At 37.0% G+C, this 24,433-nt stretch overlaps 2 protein-coding genes across 4 annotated transcripts; one reads left to right on the forward strand and one right to left on the reverse strand.

Moving 5' to 3' along the window:
- The first annotated feature begins 1,852 nt into the window (after nt 1–1,852).
- On the forward strand, nt 1,853–5,360 carry LOC107783832 (uncharacterized). 2 transcript variants are annotated; one of them, XM_016604855.2, is made up of 3 exons: nt 1,853–2,453; nt 3,442–3,849; nt 4,680–5,360. In XM_016604855.2, the coding sequence occupies exons 2-3, from the start codon at nt 3,466–3,468 to the stop codon at nt 5,145–5,147; spliced, it is 852 nt and encodes a 283-aa protein (XP_016460341.1). In that variant the 5' UTR covers nt 1,853–2,453; nt 3,442–3,465; the 3' UTR covers nt 5,148–5,360. The 2 variants fall into 2 exon arrangements, with proteins under 2 accessions (XP_016460341.1, XP_016460342.1); XM_016604856.2 differs by having other exon boundaries at nt 1,889–2,453; nt 3,433–3,849.
- Nucleotides 5,361–5,794: 434 nt separating this feature from the next.
- On the reverse strand, nt 5,795–16,156 carry LOC107783830 (arginine biosynthesis bifunctional protein ArgJ, chloroplastic). 2 transcript variants are annotated; one of them, XM_016604854.2, is made up of 17 exons: nt 15,809–16,156; nt 15,539–15,670; nt 13,529–13,652; nt 13,193–13,266; nt 12,669–12,713; nt 12,387–12,437; nt 12,232–12,300; nt 11,986–12,044; nt 11,706–11,775; nt 10,394–10,474; nt 10,232–10,318; nt 9,486–9,608; nt 8,878–8,940; nt 7,788–7,865; nt 7,555–7,700; nt 7,031–7,101; nt 5,795–6,081 (listed from the first exon to the last, which is right to left on the reverse strand). In XM_016604854.2, the coding sequence occupies exons 1-17, from the start codon at nt 15,866–15,868 to the stop codon at nt 5,999–6,001; spliced, it is 1,416 nt and encodes a 471-aa protein (XP_016460340.1). In that variant the 5' UTR covers nt 15,869–16,156; the 3' UTR covers nt 5,795–5,998. The 2 variants fall into 2 exon arrangements, with proteins under 2 accessions (XP_016460340.1, XP_075087327.1); XM_075231226.1 differs by having other exon boundaries at nt 15,539–15,676; nt 15,809–15,947.
- Between the last annotated feature and the right edge of the window lie 8,277 nt (nt 16,157–24,433).

The following is a 24,433-nucleotide window of genomic DNA, read 5'->3' on the forward strand; positions in this document are numbered from 1 at the left end:
TTTCAGAAATCAAATCTTAAGTTGTCTATCTTTCAAATGCAACTTTAGAATTATAGATTTTTAGTGGTTCAATCTCTTCAATGCAACTTCAGAAATTAAATCTTAAGTTCTTCTAATTCAAATGTAACTTCAGAAAATTCAAATCTTAAGTAGTTCAATCTTTTCAATGCAACTAAAAACTTCGAATCTTAAGTTTTGAAACATAAACTTATTCTTTGAATTTTAATAATCCAACACATTATTCAACGTCCAAATCTAATTCAATTGAGCTAAAATTTGAAACATAAATTTCAAATATCATAAAGGACAAATCTCAACTATCAAATTGTCAAAATAATAATAATTTAATAAACTCATTTTCAACTAAGAAGTAGAAGAAAAAACCTTAAGCACAACCTACAATGGTGTTTTGCAATTAATAATAATAATAATAATAATAATAATAATAATAATAATAATAATAAGAGGTAGAAGAAAGAAGAAGAAAGGATAAAGAAGAAACCAAAAGGCTCCTGGATATATGAGTCATGAATACAATGAAGAAAAAAACAGCAAAAAGCTCGTTGATACATGTGACATAAATACAAAGAAGAAGAAATTAGTAGCGAAGAAGAGTACATATATAACTGAAGTTACTCACTCATTGGGAGTTAGTTAAACTATTTTTAAAAAGTGAGTACATGTTATATGGGGTGACCAAATATGACACACTGTGAAATTTTTATCGTTATTGTATTGAACTCTCTTATGTACAAAACTATGATATTAAGTGAAAATGATAAATGGGTGTGCCATTATATCGAGTTTCGAACCTTGCAACAGTTGCCTCGAAAATTTTATAGTTAAACAAGATGATACACAAAAGAAAATAAAAAGGAATAACTAATTTAGAGAATTTGAGGTAAAATTAGAAAGTAAAATCGTGAGAAATATAAAAAAAGACTATACAACGAGGAAGGAAAATAAAATTGATGAGAAAGTGAATATATTGTTTAATCTAATAAGAGAGAAAAATTATCGTATTAACTCACTCAATCCTACTTCTATCAAATTTAAAATATATTAAAATTTAATTTTTAAAAATAATTATGTAATATAAATTACATACATTATATAATAATACAATAGTATTTCATACTTTTTGGGCCATATATATTTGGGAGCCGACGACAAGGGCTTCACCTGCCTTACCCTAGAACCGCCCTTGCTTATCGTGGTTAAGTAATTTAATGAGGTAAACATATGTAATAATTAATCATGGTTAAGTAAAATAATTATATGTGTAAACACATAATATGTATTTATTGATTTGGTGTAAACACATAATATGAAAGAAGTATATATTTTAGCATACTTCTTTAACAACTATTTCTCTCTTAAATTTAGTTTCTCAAAAAGTAGTAAATATTAATGAAGTTATTATGTTGGAAACATGAATAGATAATCTTGAGAAATGCATATTTTTAGTAGCTCTCAAAAATAATAGCCAATAAAATTTATATATTTTTTATTTATGTTTATTTCCAACAATAGTTGTATATTTCCAATATACGCGTGGTGATAAATTGGACCTTCAGTTTTTAATTTTTTTTTTTTTTTTTGATTAACCACGACTTATTTTACCTATAAGTTGAAGTAAACGAGTACTCCCGCCACCATGCTCTAATTTTGCTCCTGTGTTACGTTAATCTTTGGAGACATCATGCAGGGGCGGAGCTAAGAGGAAGGTGTTGAAGTTTCTCAACGTACGGACACGTGTACGAACAAGATTAGCAATGTAATAAACCGACCCGTCCCATTCATTGACCCAGTAATATCCTACTTTATTTTCAAACGTACGTAGCACACCATAATACACCTATAAATAGAAAAATTCTCTCTCTCAAATTATCTTCAAAAAAAATAAAAATAATTTCTTTGGTCTAGCGTTGAATCCGATGGTAATTTAGGGCTATAAGAATGATCCGATTTACTTGATTTCTAGTTATGCTTCTTTGAAATCCGAGGAATTCAATCATCTTCATTCATTATTTTGTGTTTTTGTGTGAAGTGAGTTGGATTGGATTGGATCGCCGAGTTATTGGAATTAGGGATTTGGTTGTTTTGGGGGAAATCGAAGGGCATCGCATCGATTTACGATGCATTCGGTGACGCCTAGTGGTGTGTTGGATGTGTTATTGAGTTTACCTCACGCTGCTTCTTTTTATGGAGTTTTGTGTTCTCATCGTCTGAAACGTCGGCGTAGTAATAATTTTAGTTAACGTTTAATTCGTCTTCGCCTCTTCTTTCTTCTTCTTCTTCGAATCTGTTTCAGCTGTCGGATTGCCGGTTTTCTGTTTGTTTCGACGGATTTTCAGCTATTTCAGATCTATTTACGAGTATTTGTAGCCAAAAACGTTGAGTCTTTTTCTGGAGGTTTCTGAAGGGTTTGTTTTTGATCGACATACTCAAAGGTAATGATCGCCTAGACTTGTGATTATATCCTCAGTTGGTTCATTTGTTTGGTGCTTTATGGTTAATTGGCTGTTTAAATAGCTTGAATCTATCACACCTAAGGGTGTGGCGTAATGATTAATGAAATAGAGGGGAGAACCATGAGGTCTCAGGTTCAAATCCTGGCAAAAAATACCAAGTGATTCCTCCCAACATGTGCTTTGGTGGGCAGAGTTGTGTGGTACCTGTACCTGGTGGGAGGTAGCAGGTACCCGGTAGAATAGTCGAGCTGTATGCAAGCTAGTTCAAACACCACCCTCATAAAAAAATTAAATAATATATGTTTAGAGTGATGTTTTTTGTTGTAGATCTATGTTTACACAATGCATTAAGTTAATAATTATTCCTTCCTTGACTCTTGTCATTCCTGTTTTCCTTATGATTAATTTTTGTGTTAATGAATTTGTTAGGATGATCAGGAACTCTAGTTTTAGAGAACCATAATTTTCCTTTCACGGCAGATTGTTTACAGCCAAGGTGCAATTTTTCCATATAGATATGTAGCCGGCTAGCATGACGATAAACAACATTTGATTCTAGTTGTATGGCTGCTGAGTTTTGGAAGTATTTGTTTGGTATGCACCATCCCTAATGTCACACCTCCTTTAAAAATTAGGTGCTCACACCTAATAATGAGTATTATTGGATCCAATGCACATTTGGTTCCTTTGACTTTAGATTTGCTTTTACTCATGCAAGATGGTTCAAATCTTGAAGGATTAAAAACTATTTTTTGATAACTTTAAGATGACCAGTTAAGGAATGTGCAATGAATCATCCCCATAGTGCAGCAAATTATAGGGATTAGTTAAATGGAGTAACTTGGTCCGTGAGCATTCCTATAGTTGACCCCAACTTGTTTGGGACTTAGGGGTAGTTGTTGTTGTTTTGTTCTAACAAATTATGGTTCTTGTTTTGTGCTGAGAATTTGGTTTCAAGTTTGTGCAGATCTTTGCTGCTCTCTTTTAATTGATGGACATTTGTTCTGCTAATTACAAGTCGGACTGTGGAAGTGTAAGCGGCTATTTTGAGTCATCAAAGGGGACTCTTGGTTGTGCTTCTGGCAATCCAGGTGGTCCTTTTGTTAATGATCTTGCGCTCCATCTCTCTGAATCTCTGATTATTGAGGATGGTGAAGACTTGATTGATAAGGACAATTTCAACACGTTGGAGGAAGACAGAAGTGAAGATATTGATGCAAATGGCACTGGCATTGCGGACTCGGAAAAATGCCTGATCAAGTCTGCAACATTTCCCTGCTCTAGTACGAGCGCTCCCCTTTCTGAGTTGGTTTATGGGCAGGAGGCTGATGCTAAATCAACTGACTTGCCTTATTCACGTTCCATATCTTTTCCTGTGAGTTTTGTGTCCTGAGACGTTTAATGTCAAATTTCATGCATTTTCATTTTAATGATAAAGGATTTGATACATCTGATAAAGAACCAGAAAGTATACCCCCTGTTTTTAATAAAGTTTATAGTCTACTTAAAGCTATCTATTGTTAATTTTGTTATATAAGACAATCTATTTTTTGTTAGCTTACATTAATATTCCTTAATAGAGCAGGATACATTCTGGCCTCGCTAATAATCATGAACATTACTAGTGGGAAGTGTTAATGGTTTATGTGCATGTTTTGTTTCTTCAGAGGTATGTGTTTGGCTGTGTTCATCTCAATGTTCAGTTGGACCTGCTCTCACATTTTTGGGGATGGGATATCTATTGTGTCAGAATATTTTGTAGGAGGATATTTGAACCCTAGGCATGTAAAGGGTGCTGTTTCCTTCAGTCATACCCTTTATGTATATTGCTTGTCCGGCTACCTTTTTCCTCCTTGTGCTGGTAGGTTGCTTTTGGATTTTACCAGCTCTCTGCTCTTAGGGCTATTATCTGTTCAATATGGCAATCATCATTTCCTCTATTTGTTTTTTTCCAACATATGCCGTGAGCCCGCTTTGTAACATTATCATGCTCCCTCTCTTATTTACACATGGATCTAGACCCTGTATCCAGCCGAAGCAACAGTATTTTGGAACAGCGTTGGAGCAAACAAATACTATCTCATACACAGGGGTGACTCTGTGTTGGTATATTTTCAGGGTTAGAGCAATTAATTTATTGCCAATTTGCTGTTGGTTGACTGTCTTGTTTTTTCTCTCTTTTTGTTTTGTTTTATTCTCTCACAGACAGCTTTGAAGCTTGTATCTGCCATTAAAGGTAGCCGGGAGAAACAAGGCAAACCGCCCAGGAAGCTGTCTGTGACATGGGCTCCCGATGTGTATGACCCTATTCCAACAGCAGTTTCGCATGTGCCAAACAGGGGGCAACGCCACAGGAGTGACAACAAGAAGCATGGGAAGAATAAGCAGAAAAGCAATGGCAAATCTTCGCGAGGGAGCAAGAGTAAAGACAAGAAACAAGGTCGCAAGCATGGTGGGAGTGCCAAGAGGAGTTATCATCATCTGGAGGATAACCACATAACGACTTGTTCTAGCTTCCATTCTTTGGGGGATAACATAACTGCTCATTCCAGTGGGCTGCAGGCTAGCACTGTGGATTATGATATTGGCAGCACTCCGGATCCATTCTGTGGGAGTAGTTTTCTCAAGAAATCTGTCACAAAGTTGCATTTTCCAGTTGCAGAAGCTTCCTGAGCTTCCTTTTTGATTGTGGTGTGAGCTGTTGATCGTTTCACCTAGTTCTGTAAATAAATAAGTATGACGCTTAACTGAGTTGTGGAATTCTTTATGAGTGTTGTTATTGGCATTTTTGTACTAAGTTTTAAAACTTTTGCCCTGTTGTTATTGGATGACTGTATTTTGCTTTGCTGTATTTCATGTTAGCAAGTTAAGAGTACTTTTGCTTCATTGTTTTTCCCTGAAGTCTGAGGTTTTGACCATGATACCCTGTAATCCGACCATGTCCTGAATGTTTAATGTGCCTAGCAATTAGTGCTATGTTAGATGACTTGAAGCTCGAGAGTGATCTTTAAAGATTTAGGTCTCGTTCTGCATCTTTTTAAAGATTATATCTCCTTAGTTTTAAAGTACTGCCTTGCAAGTGTTTTGGTGCTTCAGGTTTGGCAATCAAATTGCGAATCACTCGTGTCTGTGAATATAGCAAGCTAGTGTCCAACTAATTTGTAGATGTAATTTCCAAAATCCCAGGTGTTAGAACTTGGAAGTGCGAGAGTAAAATCAGAAGGAAAAAAGGTTATTCACGGCAACTTATACCAAATTAAGGTACAGATTTGGAGGTCTAGATTATCAGATCTGTAAATTTTATGGATAGCCTAAACTTCTGTAGGAAAATGGTGAAATAACTTCAATTAACATTTTAGAAAGGTTTGTCCATCTGACAAAATTCTGCTGGTCCCAGCAGACAGCAGTATCCATACATGTTATTTGCATTTAGCAGGGATTTTACAACTACAAAACCAATAATAATGGCTAAATCGGAACTGCTTATTAGGAGAGACTTCAATCTTTGAACCACCGCTCCTGTTTCATGTCGTGTACTCTGCATTAATTTTGACATAATCATAACTCAAGTCACAGCCCCATGCTAGTCCGCTTCCTGGACCATCACCTGTCCAGGGAAAACACAGAGACTATTATTTATACTTGCAGTACAAGATTCTTGTTAATACGGACAGAAGCCACAAAAACTACAGCGGATATAAACAAATCCGTGATGGCATGAACTAGTGGGCATAATGCCTTAGCCTTGCAAATGCCACAAAGATACTATGCACGGGCAAATATATAGAAGCAAAGGTAAGATAGTAGATTCTTATCGCATTGTCTTCCATGCAGCTCGGAAGGTGGAACCGAAGGGTAAGAAAGAATTGCAGGAACACACATGGCTCATTGTGAGAGAGCTTCAAACTTTGGAGGGGGGATACTATCAAACTAATAGCCACACTAGAAACTGAGAAAATATAGAGCAGATGTTGATTTGTTCCACCCGACCAGAGAATATGACCCACTTTTACTAACACAGAGATCAAAAGGTAGATTTATAAAACGCTCCTTTATTGAGGTAGACAGAGCAGTGCTCAAAATGTGAAGAAGTCATCAAGTCTGAAATACCGAGGTAGTATTAAGTTAATCTATTTGAATTCTTGGACATTGAAAAAATTACTCAAATTATTCAAGGTAGGAATGTCAAATTTTGGACTGGAGAACAAGGAAAGTTGATACTTTTTTCTGTGTTGGGGAGTGGGGGTTGGCACCAAAAAAAAAACATATCAGTTTGACTTGAAGCTTGGAACAGCACTTTTCTTGCCAATACTGTTCTCAATGCCTCAAGCATATCATAGAGCAGGTAGGAGACGGAGTCGCAGCTTGCGTCATCTTATAAACAAAATCAAGTTAATGCACTCTCCAAAGACTAGTTTGTATAGACTCTCTTCTCGGTAAAATCTCTAGAGCTATGTGTGATGCCACGGAGTTTGTTTACTTTCATCATGATGCTTCCACCAATGCAGATGTACAATATCAATATGAATATGCCTGTTTATGCATGTGAAACTTACCAGTTGATATTTGAATTTCGACAGTGCCGTGGACATCACCAGCCTTTCGGAGATAATTGCTAGCTGCAACCCTGCAAAAGGACCCAAGATTGCATGATGTCCAGAGAGAGAAAATTAGCAAAAGACAAGACAAAACGAGAAAGGAAAAAAATCTGCGGAAGAGTGTACAGATGAGGTGGTAAGTACTTTAGGTTTAGCATCCAAAATTGGCCTACTGAATACTGGATCAAGAGCCACCAATTTGAGGTTGAGATATATCCAAACAACAGAATTATCATACGCTCTATAATGGCTAGAGCCCCACCAGGAAATTAAATATATAAGAGCTAAAGGAATTGGATAGGTTTTGGTCAGAAAATGACAGTAGCATCCAAACTTAACCAAAATGAGTTGGTTAGCGTGCTTGTAGCCGGCTCTTTAAGATGCATGATAGTTCCCTTTTGAGATAAGAACTGATACGAGAAGGCAATTCCAGGGCCCATGCCTAATAAAGCAATACAAATGTGGGGTATCATTTTCCATACCTATCAAATGGAAGTGGTTGCCCTGCTTCCATAAGCACAATATCTCCAAGTGATATCCGAAGCTTGTCGGAGTTGAAAGGAATCCCTGCATAGCCAGCAGCACAAGCAATACGGCCCCAATTGGGATCCCTACCGTATACAGCAGCCTGATTATACATTAGAAAGGAAATAATCAGTTAAACATACTTTCGAGACTGCTCCTAGTAGATATGTAAAGTAAATTCACTTCATACCTTGACAAGTGAAGAAGCCGCCACTGAACGAGCAATCTTTGCTGCATCAGCTTCGTTATCAGCACCGGCAACCCTCACCTAAGTCCAATTAAAGACAAACATGTCACAGAGGGGGTGTGGATGGAGGAGGTTAAGGCAGACATGTCACAGATCAAAAGAGGAAGTACTGCATGAAAAGAGTATCTAAAGAGCAAAGGACTAAAAATAACAAACTAGTGACTCTAGAAGCTACTTGTTTATATATGCTTATCAACAAACTGACAAAAATTACATAGGAAGCCACATTGAACTTTTTTTTTGTCAGAATGAAAACACATTATTGTTCTTTTTTTATGTTTGATAACCAAGAAATACCCCAGAGCTAGTGGAGTGTGGTACGTAACTCAGTGGATAATGAGCCCGCCTTCTACCCTTCTCCACTTACACGATTGTCCTTTATCATGCCAAGTAACGAAAGAATTGAAATCTAGAAAGAATTAATGTGTGTATGCTATATAAATACACTAGCATCTTCTCCCTCATAACCTGTTCAGAGCTTGTTCTCTTTACTTATATAGCAAAGCCACCATCCTCCAGTATTTGTACCAAAATAAGATAATGCCAATTTGTTTTATGACTTCCATTCATATGTATTTATTTCTATGACCAATACAAGATATACTTTTCCATCTTAGACACCTTTTCAATTTATCCCTAACAAACTCAACTATAATAACCAATTCAATCATTTTTTTTTTGTGACGGTGTCCAAATCGCACCTCAACTACCACTAGACAGCCTGCTATAACGCACAAGCACACGTGTGGAGTAAACCTTCCTGCCAAACTGAAGAAAATGAACTCACACTCAGTGTTGTAGTTGAGATTTGAACCTGGGATCTCTAGGTTCTTACTCCTACACCTCAGCTAATCAGTCATCCATTCAATCATTCTTTTCTAGTACTCATTTATGATCAAATAGCTTAAATGAAAATATCAGAGAATTACTTTTCTAGAGTTGGTTGCTAAGCTTATGCATGTTTAAGAAACAAGACTAGGAGCAAATGGAAGTTGGTCAAAGCTCACAAGGAACTTAATAAAGAAATACAGACCTCAATCAAACATGTTGCGCCTTCACCATCCCAAGCTATTGATTTTGCTAGACCCTGCATTACCTGTAGCGGAATCATGTCAATACTCATGCAAGCTAAAAGGATATTCCTAAACTATTTATTTATTTAGTTTATCAGTTATAAGGACGTCCCTTTATTATCATGTTCATAAACCATCACAGATCATGAGGATCTTCGTTTGTGACTATTGTGACCTGTAAATTGCTAAGCTATATAAATGCTTTTTGCTTGAAAGTGACTAGCATGCAGTCCATTATGGTGAAACCAATGACAAAAGAGTGTGCAGGATGAACTATATATAACACAAAGATCATGTAATTAAAAATCACAAAAACACTTAGCATATATGTTGAAATCATCATGTGAAAGTACACTGCATCACAAATGTAACTCTTCTACCATCACATAAGGCAACAAAAGAAGTAAAGAAGAGAAACTCAAAGGAAGTATATTGGTATATAGTACACTGACATTAATTTCTCAATCGGTCACTGCCTAGTAACAAACACCCCATCCTGATTGTGTTTATGTCAAGACAGACTAGTCCGCATGAGAATAAAGCAATTAAAAGAAATAATAGCACATACAGCATCAAGGCAGTTCTGTAGGTGTTCTGCCTCGGAGCAGTTCAAAGAAGAAATCTCATATGATTCTGAAAGTCCGCTGGCCAGAGCAATGACAGTATCATTTGTACTGGTGTCTCCATCAACCTGTCAAAATATATGCACCTGGGTTTAGATCATGCAACAGTATGACTGAGTGCGTCAAGATGACATCACTAAACAGAAATGCGGCAGACAAAGCATATCAACGTGTAGTCATTTGAGATATGAGAACAGGCTGAGTCAAATCAAGAGGTAATATTTTAGCATTATGGGGAAATGGATTTGATAAAACCACGCAACTTAAAACTTAAACCATTCTAGAGATGCAACCAAGAAAATAATACACGACTGCTCAACATAACAGAAAAAACAATACATTTCACATAGATCATGCAAAAAACTTCTATTAATACTTTTTGATAATGAAAACTTCTACTAGTACTGATGTAGCGAAAACGCACTACATCAATTTCTCTTCCTCAGACTCTCACACAAGGTAGAAACAACTTGCATAAGATTCAAGAATCTAAAGCTTTACTTTAATCAGCTTACATATAGGTCGCCCCAAGAAGAAGAAAAAAGAATAATGAGAATATGGACTTGATCTATTTAAACCAGAAAGGTCAGATACAACTCACTGCAAATTTCTACCATTGACCTCCAGTCCTCATGCATGGTCAGAATAATATATGTCTGAAGTATTAAAGCTATATAAACTTCTTACTTACAGTAATTTGATTAAAACTTCGATTTACAGCAACTTGTACCATTTTTCTCCAAACATCACTTGTTACCGAGGCATCGGTAGTTACAACCTGCAAAGTTGCATTTCAATCCAGTAAGATACTCTCACTGCTTAGGGAAAACAACGGAATTCTGAAGATACTTACACCAAGCATTGTTGCCATGTTAGGATGAATCATCCCAGAGCCCTTTGCCATGCCCCCAACTCTTATTCGAGCTCCTCTGACCTGAGCATAAGTACAATAGCATGTATCATTACAAACTCATTATAGTTTCTTTCCTTTCAGAAATGGAAACTTTAGGATACAAAAAGTGCAGATGGTCTTGAGTCAGATCACACATTGATTTCACCTTGATGCTAAGTTACCGCTTTCGATGGCGGCGATAGCATAGCATGTCAACAGCAATGCATTATCAAAAATGTGACTGAAAATTTTAATTTCACATCTACCAAAACTTGTGCTTGTCCTTAAAGTGACTAAAGCAAAGTTGTCATTAGTTGCAAATTGAATATGCACAAAATCCACCAGTGACCTATTAAGTTCACATGCATTTACTTACTTTTTCTTTTTCAGAAAATCTTACTCCAAGAAACAGTAAAAGATAACAAGGGAAGAGACCTCCATCCTTTTCCACCATCCAAAAAAAATCTCTAGCTCTTAACCTCATTTTTACTTGCAAAAGCTCTAACTGATCATTTCTCGGTTTTAACTGATGCAAAATATTTAGACCAACAGCAAGAGAGTTAAAATGTTCAATGTGATCCATTGCAAACAAAACAAAAAAGAGGATCGGTATAACCGCAACTGGATTACTGGAATCACAAAACTAACTGTCAAGCACAAGCATAGAGATTTAATACACATCAGGCTACTCGTATCCTGGAGCTTCCAACGACTGCCGATGTCTATCAACCAGAAAGAATTTTAAGGCTTGAAGCTATAGATGATACGTAATGAAACTGCATCACCCTGTGGATTTCTTAGTACTTGACAATAAGCAAGGAATTGGAGTTTCAGCAGCAGAACATCTTTTAACCCGACTAAAGGAATTCAGTGTAACCTTCTCCTCCAGCCATAATCCCAGAAGTTAGTTGATTTCTTTAATGTTTTCTACCTTTGCTTTATTTCTTTCAGGGTCCGTAGAAACTCCCAAGCTACAAATTATAACGCCTCAAGCAGTTATTTTCATAATGTCCATCCAATTTTATGCAACACAACACTGTCAAATTTTGAAGTAATAATGTCGAATAATTTAATATAGAAAATAGAACTTGAATAATTAAAAAAAACTTCATGAAAATTTTATCAAGACCTTAATAATGAAATTTAGTAAAATTCAACCAAAATAAATAGCTTGACTCAAACTGTCATATAAATTTGGAGACTAATGAATAATAACATCCAAGAATCTTAATCTTAACAAACACAACAACACCGGGAAAACTAATCTTCATACCTCTGTTTCAACAGCCAAACTCTTACTAACAAGATCAGTGGTCGTTATAGCTACTGCTGCAGAATCTGCCCTGCAAATGCACATATGAGATCAGCGATCCCTAACCAGAACAGGCCCTCTAGAGTGGATTGAAATTCATTATGAAAATGTACGAATACAAAAGCGAAGGGGTAAAGTATAAAGAAAGAATATGAAGTGGAAGAAAGAAATAGTACTACAGGATATAATATGATGGTGTTCAATTAAACATATAAGTTATACATCAAAAGAAGGAGATTACCCCTCCACAGTTGATGAAAGCTGGCTAACAAGGTGTGGGAGTGAGTTGAGAAGTGCCTCCTGCAAGAGATGTAAACATAAAATGATGAGGTTACTTGACAGGGGAAAAGCTCGCACAGTAAAAGCGCACACATATATGCCAAAGACATGTATAATTCAAGACGTCCAACACTGGGCATTGCTGTATGCAAGAAAGAGGTTCAAGCAATTAGGAAAAACCAATTAAGTGCAACTTGTAAGCGTTTACCTTCTTTATTCTTTGACCTATTACACCAGTGGATTCGATCAAGACTTCATCTTGCTTCAGTTGAAGCAACTGTCATAATTGAAAATCGCTATCAAAAACCTAATATCTGAAGTCTAAATCAAAATGGAGTTATGGACTAAATGCAAGCTGCAAACCTTAGCCAGTGCACTAGAGCACTCTATTACATCCTGATAACCTCCATCACCCTGAAAAGAAAATTTTGAAACTCTCAAGTCACATTATCAATTAACGCAGAAAGAAAGTGATATGACAGCATCACTACTTTTGACATTGAGTCTATCACTTCTTTGAGAAGTTGGATGAGTCTGCTTTGGTTTTACTGCCAATCAAATTGGAAATAGAGGAGTAGATACACCCTGCTTTGAACTGAAATTCTAGGATTGTGCTTCTAGTCCAAAACTTTCAGGAGAAATTACCGTTGCCGCATTAGCTTGACCAGCATTTATCAGTACTGCACGAGCCTGAAAAGTGGTAGTATTCTTATAAGAGACAAGAATGTAGAAGCAGTTAAGTTTGCTGCAAGCAATCTATGACATCAAGTTACTAATATATACTTCTAATAAGCCTCTTGGATTCACAAAATAGTAAAAATTCATGAAAGTCTGGGGTCATTCCTAAATATAGATGGAGATGTGTCCTTTTCTTCTAATAAAACAGATAAATACAAAAGCATCAGCCTTGAACATGTGAACGAAGCCAATAAGATGGCATGCTTGCTTAATTTAAAACCTTTTGCCGCTCAATAGTCACCAATTGCAACGACTTTGCTGTTTGTCATATAACATCATCGCTTAAGTCAATATAGGTTAAACAAGCATTACGCAAAGTGCGGAACTACAATAGCACGTGAAAGTTGAGAGTTGACAGTTCTAAATATGAAAAAGAGTTCCTTTACTACAAGTGAGAGCCAAAACAATTAAGTGTAATTTCTCCTACATACCGTTTTAGATGCATTTAGTGCGCTTTTACAGTATAGTACAGGTGCAGCTGCAACAACATTTGTAGTAAATGCCCCTGGATGAAAAAACAAGAAAAGGTGACTCCTGATTAATCGGTTAGTATTGGTTGATTGTTAGATGGTAAGTTTTAACACAACCACCAATAGTTGTGTTCCTTATCTCTTTTAAGTAAGGCATATGTTCCTTTTCTCTTACAAGGAATGGGTGGGTGGGGGAAAGGAGAGAGGGATATTAAACGAACGACAATATAATTTTCCACTCATGAACCTAAGAAAAGGTCAACACTGATGACCTAGGACTATATCAGGGTAGCTGACCTGCAGATATGGCATCTACATCACAAGTGACGAGTGCGAGATCAGGCTTCTCTCCAAGAGCACGCAATCCACCATACATCCCAGCAGCTTTGAAACCCTTTGCAGCAGTAACACCACCAGGAATCTACACATTTAAAGCAGTCTAAGTTGTTCACAGACGAAATTATATCATGTAGTCCTGAATAATCATCTGTCCTTTTTAAAACTAGTTTCAGGAACAAGGCCAGAGTACTGAAGCAGTGAGTTTCAGGGAAAAGGACAATTCAACCCTATTGGCATAAGTTTTGTTAAGAACCATATACTAGCAAAGGTTTAGGAAAAAGGAATTCACTATTTGCATAAGTTTTGTGAAGAACCATATACTAGCAATATACAGACATACAAATATACATATAATGTACTAATAGATTCAAATAAGTTTGAGCTTACAGTAGAACTCTGCTTGCTTTCTCCTGAAATGATGGTCGGACATAATGACACTAGCACTACTCTAGAATGTTGACCCCAATTTTTATTTTTATTTTTGAATAGGTAAGCTAGTATTTCATGAAGAAAAAAAAAGCAAGCACAAGATGGTGCTTGACATTACAAGGTCTAGGAACCCCCTATACAAAACAATAAAGGAGGGTTCCCATCTGGACATAATCCTAGTCCTGTAGTGGGTTAATGAAATCTTAAATGTTATTTTAATCATTTACATCTTGAATGTTACACCAGAAACCCAAAAACCATAAGCATTTAAACCTTAGCAGCTGTACAGAGATCGATTTCCCTTCAAAGCACCTGGAATTACTCTTACCCCACAGAACCCAACATATATATAAGCTGGGACAGTGCTCCATAAGTTCTCAGAGACTTCCTGCCCCCCCCCCCCTCGCCCCAACACGACAACACATCTTTCACAGTCTACGGCATTACAAAAGACTGACTGAAAACGTTGAAATACAAGCTCCAAAGCTGCCTTGCCACTGTGCAGTGTAGAAACAGGTGGCTGCAGCACTCCTAATCCTTGTTACATAAATAGCACCTGCTGCACATTGATATTCTCCTTCATTGTAAATTGCATTGAGTCAGACAAGCGTCGTGTGTTGCCAACCACATAAAGCAAGCCACCTTAAAAGGGGCTTTTGTTTTCCATAACCTCTTCCATGGCCACTCCAGATTGCTGCCTAACTCCTCATTTAAACTCTTGTAGCATAAAGTAACTGTGAAGATGCTCTTCTGCTGCCTTGCCCATACAAGTAGGTCAGCTTGAGTGTCACCTTTTCCAATTCTTTCAATAACAGAGCCACTCTAGGAACTTCCCAGTCGAAGCATAACCTTCTAAAGTTGAAGCACCAGTTGTTTCCACTCCAACATTGAGATACAAGGTACTCTTAACTTAAGGAGAGGATGTAGCCGGAGTGGTAGCAATTGTAAAATGCCAATTAGAGCAGCTTACAACAACAACATACCCAGTATTATCCCACACCGTGGAGTCTGGGATTAGAGTAGCTTAGAATGGCAATATATTTTTTTATTCCTAACTTTCAAGCACCAATGAGGAATACATCTAACTCATAGAGCCAGATTATATCTTAGGCACAATGGTATAAGAAACTAGAGTCTCAACCTCATCAGATAAAACAGTCACCAAACAAAGAGATAACAACACTTCATAAAATTTAAAACACAACGTAAAGGTTTTTTTTTTTTTTTTTGTAGTATCAGGTCGCCCAAAAGGTATTTACAGGTAACCCTCCATAAAAAAGTGAAATTAGTAATTTTGAAGTTACGGCAAGTAACCTGCTACGACAGGTAAATGAGACCTGATAGTATTAAAAAAATTACATTGTAAGTGTATATAAGTGGAACTCTTTAAAATATGGTAGCATACCTTTAAGTGTAACTATAATTTAGATAACTTCTAGCAGCAGAGAACTCCTAATTTAGTATATCGGAATGAAATGAGCCCGAATAGAGTAGAATCAGATAGCCACTAGTTTGTATTGAGGTATAAAAGTTTCTCACCTGCTGCCATGGTCCTTCAGGTAGGAATATAGGAGCTGCTGGTATATAATTTGATGCTTCCTTTGACATTGATGTAACTGCAAATACTTTAAAATCTCTCCTTAATTGATTTGGCAACCCATGTGCCTGTACCTACAGCTTAAAAACTCACACTTTTACCTAATAGTGCAAATGCAAAAAATCCTTTAAAGGAGAACTGCTGGATTTTGAAAAAAATCACAGAAAATGCAAGTAATTGAACAGATAATTAAAAGACAAGAAAAAACTGACCTTTAGTCCATTGAGGTCGGAGAATCGGACAGAGATGAAATGAGGAACAGATAAAGACATTGTTTGAGATGAAATGGTTTTGGAGGCTTTATGTAATAATAGGGTTTTAGTGTAAGATTTGAACTGAAATCTTTGTGGGTTAAATTGAAGGAATAGGAAATCTACAGACTTAATTAACACAGAAAAGTAAAAAGGGTGTTCAATTTCAGGCAATAATAAACAAAGTACAGTACACTGCTGGAGTCAGAGTTAGTAGTAGGTAAAGGGAGGAGTAGTATATGTTGGGAATCATTTTCTTGGAGTTTTGTATTAATAGAGGGGACAAAAAGATTTGGGACAATCTACCACGTTTTAATTTAATTTAATGCCATTATTTATGCTACTCCCTTGATTGGGCATGAAATTCAAATAAAGGGAAGAATTTTTTTTTCTAATTTGTAATGTTAAATAAGTCAGGATATTTCGATGGTTTATGAAAGTATATTATTAAGAGTAAAATAAAATATTTTAAATATAAAATATGTTATTTTTTAAAATGTCACGTAATGGGAGAGAGTATAATTATTATGTGCCAATTTGGCACACCATTTGTGAGTTCATTATCATATGGGATGGTTTTTGTAACTGAAATCACAAAATTCAAAGAAGAGTGCTTTTATTAATTAGTTAAGAATAAAATTCTATTTGTTCCGTTGATTCTTCTTTCTCGTTTGTTCTATGTGTTTCGAGGGTTGGAACAATATATTATAAAGTAAAAGTAAGTTATAAGGTAAAATTATTATATAAAAAGATGGGTAAATAATCAATTAGGATTATTTAATAATATGGAATGTCAAGATGAGAGAAAAAATATAACAGCTTGTTTGGATGGTTGTTACTCATTGTATTGTATCGTATCGTTACTTTGAATACAAGTTTTGTTTTGATTGTTACTTAAATTTTATTGTATCGTATCGTTAAATCCGTCGTTACGTAACGAGGAAAAGTGCCACTTTATGGAACGGCAGATTTGGTGTGGTGGCGTCGTTACTTTGCTTTTTTCTCTCATCTTGCTCTTCCTTATTATTAAATAATCATATTTTATCCTTTAACCTACTCTTTTACACAATAATTTTACTCTGTATTTCTATTCTTTTCTTAGTAATATTGCAAGTTTATTCTTCATATTGTTAGTGCATGATATCATGAAATGACAGCAAACGATACAATCTATCCAAATATTGTATTCATCAAACAATACAATACAATATTGTACAATACAATACGATACATTATGAAACGACATGTAATAACAATCTAAACAGGTTATAAGGGAACGACGCGACCACACCAAATCGGTCGTTCCATAAACTGGCACTTTTCGTCGTTACGTAATGATAGATTTAACGATACGATACGATAAAATTTAAATAGCAATCAAAACAAACATTATTTAAAGTAACAATATGATACAATACAACAAGTAACAATTAACCATCCGAACAAGCTGTTAGGATAATGGGATCTCCTTGTGATGTATTTGATATCAAGAACGTTGGGCAACACTTCGGTACTTCGGGTTTGAGAAAACATAACTTGATGTCTTTGTGAATATCCCCAAGAATTTATGGGATTTTCGAGATGTTTTGATTTTTTTGTGAGTATTCTAAGAGTTTATTGGATTTTTGAGATGTCACGATCTCTTTGTAAAATATTTCAAAAGTTTATGGGGATTTTCGAGATGTTTTAATCTTTTTGTCCCAAGAGTTTGCGGGATTTTGAGATTTGTTGGAGGGTTATTAACTACTAAACCTTCATCTTATGATCTAATTCATTTGTTGGATGGTTATCAATTACTGCGCCTTCGTCTTGTAATGCAAAGGTTATTCAAAAGAAACTACACACTTCATAAAAATTAAGTACTCTTTTCATCTCACAAAGAATAGTATAATTTTTTTAACAAATAATATATGTAATGACCCGGCCGGTTATTTTGAGTGTTGTATCTCCGTTTCCCCATTTACTACTCATTTTTTGCTTAATTGTTGTTATGTAACTTTCTGGGATAGTTGATTCGGCTCCGGGGATGTTTCGAAATGCGATGAGACACTTAGTCTCAAGGTTACAGGCTTAAGTTGAAAAGGTTGACCGAATGTTGACTTATATGTAAACGACTCCGGAATGGAGTTTTGATGATTCTGATAGCTCCGCTGGGTGATTTTGGACCTAGGAGTGTGTCCGGATAGTGATTTGGAGGTCTGTAGTTGAATTAGGCTTGAAATAGCGAAAGTTGGAAAATTAGAAGTTTTGGAAATTGAGAAGTTTGACCGAGAGTTGATTTTGTGGTTACCGAACTCGGATTTTGGTTCTGGGAGTTGGAGTAGGTATGTTATGTCATTTATAACTTGTGTACAAAATTTGAGGTCAATCAGACTTGATTTGATAGATTTCGACATTGATTGTAGAAGTTGGAATTTCTTAGTTTCCGTTAGGGGCCTCAAGTGGAGTTTGGATGGTTAACAAGTCAAAATTTAGAATTTAAAGACTGCTGAAGTGCACCAGGCCTGGTGCGATTGCACCTGCGGAGTTTTGATCGCAGGTGCAAGCAGGGGATCGCAGAAGCGGACTGGAAGGAAGTGGTTCAGTGGTCGCAGGAGCGAGATTATTTTCCTCACCTAGATAGTCGCAAATGTGGTGCATTGGGCGTAGAAGCGGAGTTTGGCCAGCTGGGGGAGTTGCGTAGGTGCGAAGAGAATTTCTGCACCCGCGAGTTCGCAGATGCGGAGGAAGCATCGCAGAAGCGAAAGGGGGCTTGGTGAGGTAGGTCCGCAGAAGCGGAAGAATTACCGCAAAAGCGGAACTACATGTGCGGTTAAATGATCCGCATAAGAAAAATGGCTGGGCAGTGTTTAAAACTCGAGGGTTTATTGATTTTCATCATTTTGGACATTTCAAGCTCGAATTGTTGTGATAACCACGTGGTTTTGGGTGCATACATGCGTGGGGATGATCCCATGTGGTGGCATCGGGATTATATATTCATGTTTGGGTTGTGCTCGAGCTCTTATAAGCCTAGAAATGACTGTTAAGCTTTAAGTTTTGATATCTCACATGTTGTAATAGTTTATGTGATCTAGTTGAGCCATGATGAGGCTACTTAGAGGTTTAACCCTTGAGCGAACTTAGTAAATGCTTTTCATTGATGAAATTGCCGATTTGAGCTATGATAGCACACTTTACACATGCCTACACTTTAGCATGTTATTTACACCAGTCCAGGGCTATGAGAAATATTATTTCATTCAACATATACCTATATACTTGTTTAATTGCTTCTATATGATATTGTTGGACTGGGGCCTGCGGCTATACCGCGGGGATTATGTTGTTGGCACATGAGTTATCCGTGCGGATCCATGTATTGATATTATTGGAACGTGAGTCATCCGTGCATCACGTTAGTTGTCCTTGCGGATCCATATATTGATATTATTGACACGTGAGTTGTCCGTGCAGGTTGTATTATTAGCACGTGAGTTGTCCGTGCAGGTTCTATTGTTAGCACATGAGTTGTCCGTTTAGTGTGTGAAACATGTATTTCATTGATCATTTATCTGATTTACTTGTTTCTTTCCTCTACATGCCATAGATTGTTGAGCAGGGAATTTGAGAAACAGTGCACATACACACACGGATATTCTTCTCATGAAGCCTCGTGAGTTATCTTTAAATATTATGTTGTGTTGGTCTAAAGGGACAGAATTACACTAAATTAACTAGTATCTTCTATAATTTAAGTTTCTTTTACCTTGCCCTGTTTATTTGTAATACTTATTGAGTTGGTTGTACTCATACTACACCCTGCACCTCGTGTGCAGATCCAGGCATTTTCGGGCACGGTGGTTGTTGATTGTGGAGTTTTTACATGTTTGGAGATCATCGAGGTAGCTTCTTTGGCGTCCACAGACCTTGACTCTCCTCCCATATCTTTCAGTTTTATTTATTCAATTCTACTTTCTAGGCAGTGTATCAGACCATGTCATTACATAGATGCTCATGTACTTAGTGACACCCTGATTTGGGAAAACATCTATATTGAGTTATGATATTTTATCCAGTTTTATGAGAGTTTTACTTATTTAAATCTGTTTTTAGTATATTTTAAATTTAAAAGTATTGGTAATGTCTGAGTTGTAGGCTTGCCTAGTACCATGATAAGCGCCATCATGACAGGTTAAGTTTTGGGTTGTGATAAGTTGGTATCGGAACCTAAGTTACATAGGTCTCATGAATCATGGGCAGGTTTAGAAGAGTCTTGCGCGGATCGGTACAGAGACATCTGTACTTATCTTCGAGAGGCTGCCGAACCCTTAGGAAAACTTCACATTCTTGTATTCTTGTCGTGCGAATTTGTTAATTCCGAGAACTAAACTTATGTTATTTTATTCTCTCACAGATTGTGAAGATACGTGCCATCGGACCGGACGAACAACCATCAGTACCACCAGCTAGGGCCACGAGAGGCCTAGGCCGCTGTAGGGGTCACGGTAGGGGCCGAGGTGCAGCTCGTACAACAACTAGAGCAGCACCTGCAGATCCACCAGTTGCTCCAACTCAGGGGCAGGTTCCAGATGTGGTTGAGCTAGTGGGGCCAACTTAGGCACCAGCTGTGCCTATTGTGATTCCAGGCCATTAGGAAGCTCTGGCCTAGATATTGACTGTTTGCACTAGCCTTGCTCAGGCGGTTTCTGTTCAGACCGCGCCAACCACTTCTCAGGCCGAGGGAGGTACTCAGACTCCCGCCACCCACACCTCAGAGCAGGTGATGCAGGGACTTCAGACACCGGGGTACTACCAGCCTAGCCGGTTGTAGTTGCTCAGGCCCAGGTGGGTCCCCGTTATGAGTGATGATAAGTAGAAGAGACTAGAGAGATTTGGGAGACTCCAGCCTCCATCATTCAGTGGGGACTGCCTTCAGATGGTGGGAGGCCTATGAGAGGCGCAGGCCAGTCGGTGTAGCACCACTTTCATGGCATGAGTTCTCCGTTCTCTTCTGGGAGAAGATTGTGCCACAGACCCGCAGGGAGGAGCTGCCCAGGCAATTCAAGCAGCTGTGTCAGGAGGGCAAGTCTGTGACCTAGTATGAGATGAGATTTTCAGAGTTGGCTCGTCACGCGATTTGGTTGGTTCCCACTGAGAGGGAGAGGATTAGGAGGTTCATTGATGGTCTCACCTATCAGTTGCATTTTGTTATGACTCGGAAGAATGTAACAGGTGTTACATTCGATGAGGTGGTTGATATTGCTCAGCGGCTAGAGATGGTCCGTAGTTAGGAGCGTGAGGAGAGGGAGGCTAAGAGGCCTCATGGATCAGGTGGTTTAAGCGGTATTTTTTCTGGGGGTCAGTCCCATCACAGCAGGGGTCGTCCTTATAGGCCCGCTCAGACGGCTCGTCCAGCTTATCGTGGTGCATCAGTTAGTCACGGTTCTTACAGTGCTGGCTCGTGCCAGTCTTTATTCAGTGCACTACCAGCGCAGAGTTCTCACGACAACTTGAACTTTGGATCGTGACAATATAAATCTGGATATTGGCATAAATTGTTTTAAAATAAGATAGTGAATAAGTTTAATTACCAATTACAACATTTGCTACCAAATGAATAGACTTAGGGGTTGTTTGATTTACTATCTATAATATGAATATTATAATGCAATGATTGTTTATACAGATAATAATAGCTTATGAATTATTCTGTGGTTAATAATAATACATGAATAATGAATTGTTAGGTAGGGATTGCCTAATTTAAGGAAACTTTTGTCTTTATATATTCTTATTCTTTTTTTTTGGTTAATTGGATATAAGATATATATAAATATTGCATTATCCATCAAAATACTAGAGCTATTACATGTCAATATTTTTTTTCAAAAATAGTTCATAACATATATGTCCATAGTGCTTTAGGGGAAAGCATAAGAGGAACTACCAAAAAGTGGGTCCTTTCAAACAACTTTTGCTCACGATAGCTATGTCAGATTACTGAATTCCCCAGTTGATGGAGCAGCAACCTATTAGAAATGATATAGTTATAAGGAAGGTGTCCATTTGTAATCATATCAATTACCTTCATTGAGTCAGTGTTGATTTGCAGAGGTGCTAGTCCATTCTTAGCAATTATGTTAGGGACATAAGTAGAATTGTATTTTTTGTCAAAGAGATTGTTGCTTCTGGAAAGCCAGATGTTCCAGAAACAGAATGGAATGAGGTTTCCCCAGCTAATAGATGGATTAAAAGCCTCATTCCTGATATTATCCCATATGTCAGGCAATCAGTAATGTTGAAATTTAGCTGGTGGAGACAAGAGGTATTGGTACATTCCTGGAAAAGTTCGTTCTAGAACTGCTTAGCATTGTTGTATTCAAAGAAGATATGTGAAATATCCTCTTGAATACTAGAGCAGTAATGGCATACGAGGCTCATATTTAGACCAATAGAGTGGAGGTTAGTTGGCAGTCTAAAATATGAAAGGAACCAAAGGAAGAACTTGATTTTATTAGGGGTATGGAGCTTCAAGATCCAACTTATGTCTGCATTTTGCATGGATTCATTACCCCTGGCATGTGTTGTGAATAAACTGGTAGGCAAATCTGATAGAGAACAAATCATTGCTAGTCAAACCCCAAATTAGTTTGTCTTCTTCTAAATGAGTATTTGGAATGAAAATACTATTAATGGAGGAGAAATTATAAGATAGTCTATTGAAGTCCCAGTCAGTGGTGGAGAACAAATCATGGATTTTAAGGTCTCTTCTCCTAATTTGTATGGACCTTTAACAATGCTCTTGACTTAAGGCATATTAGGTATCTATCTATTTGAAAGAAAGCTAACCCTAGTGCCCTTATGAACTACCCATCTTGAAAATTTTGAGCATGTGCACCAGTTATTGAGAGTGCACTACCAAGTCCTAGATGTGTGTATTTTCCTAATAGTAGAGCTACTGCAATGATTCTCAATCAAGACTCGAGCTCAAATTAAGTCACTTATATGGAAGAGTCTCCAAGCCAGGCTTGCATGGAAGACTTTGTTCTTGTATTCAGCATGCTAAATACCAAGACCTCTCACTTTTTTGGGGGCCTAATGACAGTACATTTTTTTCTTCACAATTGTAGCATCCAAATGAAGTTCCTTTGGATCATGTCAATGTGTTTGTTTGTGTGATTAGACATCATGATATACTGCATAACATGGCTGGGAATACTACTCAAGCATGATTTTTCTAGGGTTGTACGTCCAACCATGTTAAGAAAATTAGTATTCCAACCATCAAGGTAGAGTTTGTGTTATCTATTATGAACTGAAAATTACCATTAGTGGATCTTTTGTGGAAGATAGGGAAGCCCAAATACCTCCAAATCTAGTACTAGCCTTGATACCCAAATAGTTAGAGCAATCATTAGCATTACCATTACAACAATTAGAGGAGAAGATAATCTTTGATTTTACAAACTTTATTTTTTGACCAAAGGCGTAGTTGAATGCATTCAAAATGCTAGAAATAGTATCACAATCCTTCTCATTTGCCCTAGCAAAAAGAGTAAGATCATATACAAAGAAGGGATGAGAAATCTTTGGACCAGTTCTACATATGCTAATAGGAAAATCCTGGTCAATCTTCCTAGACAATATTTCTATACAAAAAATGAAGAGGTAAGGTGACAGAGGTTCCCTTATTTGATTCATAGCTCTATGAGGTTGAAAAGATTCAATACTACTGTTATTTACAAGAATGGATATAGTACTTGTAGAGATACAAGAGAATATTAATTGTGACAATTTGGCTAGAAAATAGAAGAAGCTGGGGGTGAATTTAATGAAGGACCATTTCAGTCTGTCAATAGCTTTCTCCAGATCAATTTTGAGGATCATGTTAGTATTATTTCCTTTCATTTTGCTGATGTGGGATATGTATACAGTTGTAGCATTGTTATGAGCTTTTCTGTTAAAAAAAAACTAGCTTGGCTAGGATCAATGATAGACGGAAAGAATGGTTTGATCCTATTGACTATTATCTTTGTAATGAGCTTATACATGATGTTACATAACTCAAGGTTTGTAATTCTTGAGGCCGGTGGCATTAGAAAATTTAGGAATTAGGCATAAAAAATTGTACTAATCTCATTAATCATTATGTGAGAAGAGAAAATAGAATGGCATAAATTAGTGGCATATTTTTCCACAATGTTTTAGTAGTTTTAATAGAAAAAATAAGTGGTCTATCAGGGCCTTGTGCCTTGAAGGACTTGAGGGCTACCCTAATGTTTGAATCTCTCATGGGGGGTGGGAGGGGGCTTCAAGGGTAGTTTGGTTGGAGTTAGACATATGTGACTGACCTGTGTGTTTGATTGCCTATTTAAGGAGTTGCTAGGATGACTAGTAGCGTAAAAGTTTCTAAAGTAAGAAGTGATGGAGGCCTTAATATCATTATAATCTTGAATCAAATTCTCTACATAATCTTTCAAGATTAGAATCACATTCCTTCTTCTTCTGTTTAGGGTTGAGGTGTGAAAAAAATCTAGTATTGGCATCTCCATCAGCGAGTCAATTAACTCTAGACTTCATTTTTCAGAATTCTTTCTCATAAGT

The sequence above is a fragment of the Nicotiana tabacum genome, chromosome 2 (assembly GCF_000715075.1).
Source record: "Nicotiana tabacum cultivar K326 chromosome 2, ASM71507v2, whole genome shotgun sequence".
NCBI lineage: Eukaryota > Viridiplantae > Streptophyta > Magnoliopsida > Solanales > Solanaceae > Nicotiana > Nicotiana tabacum.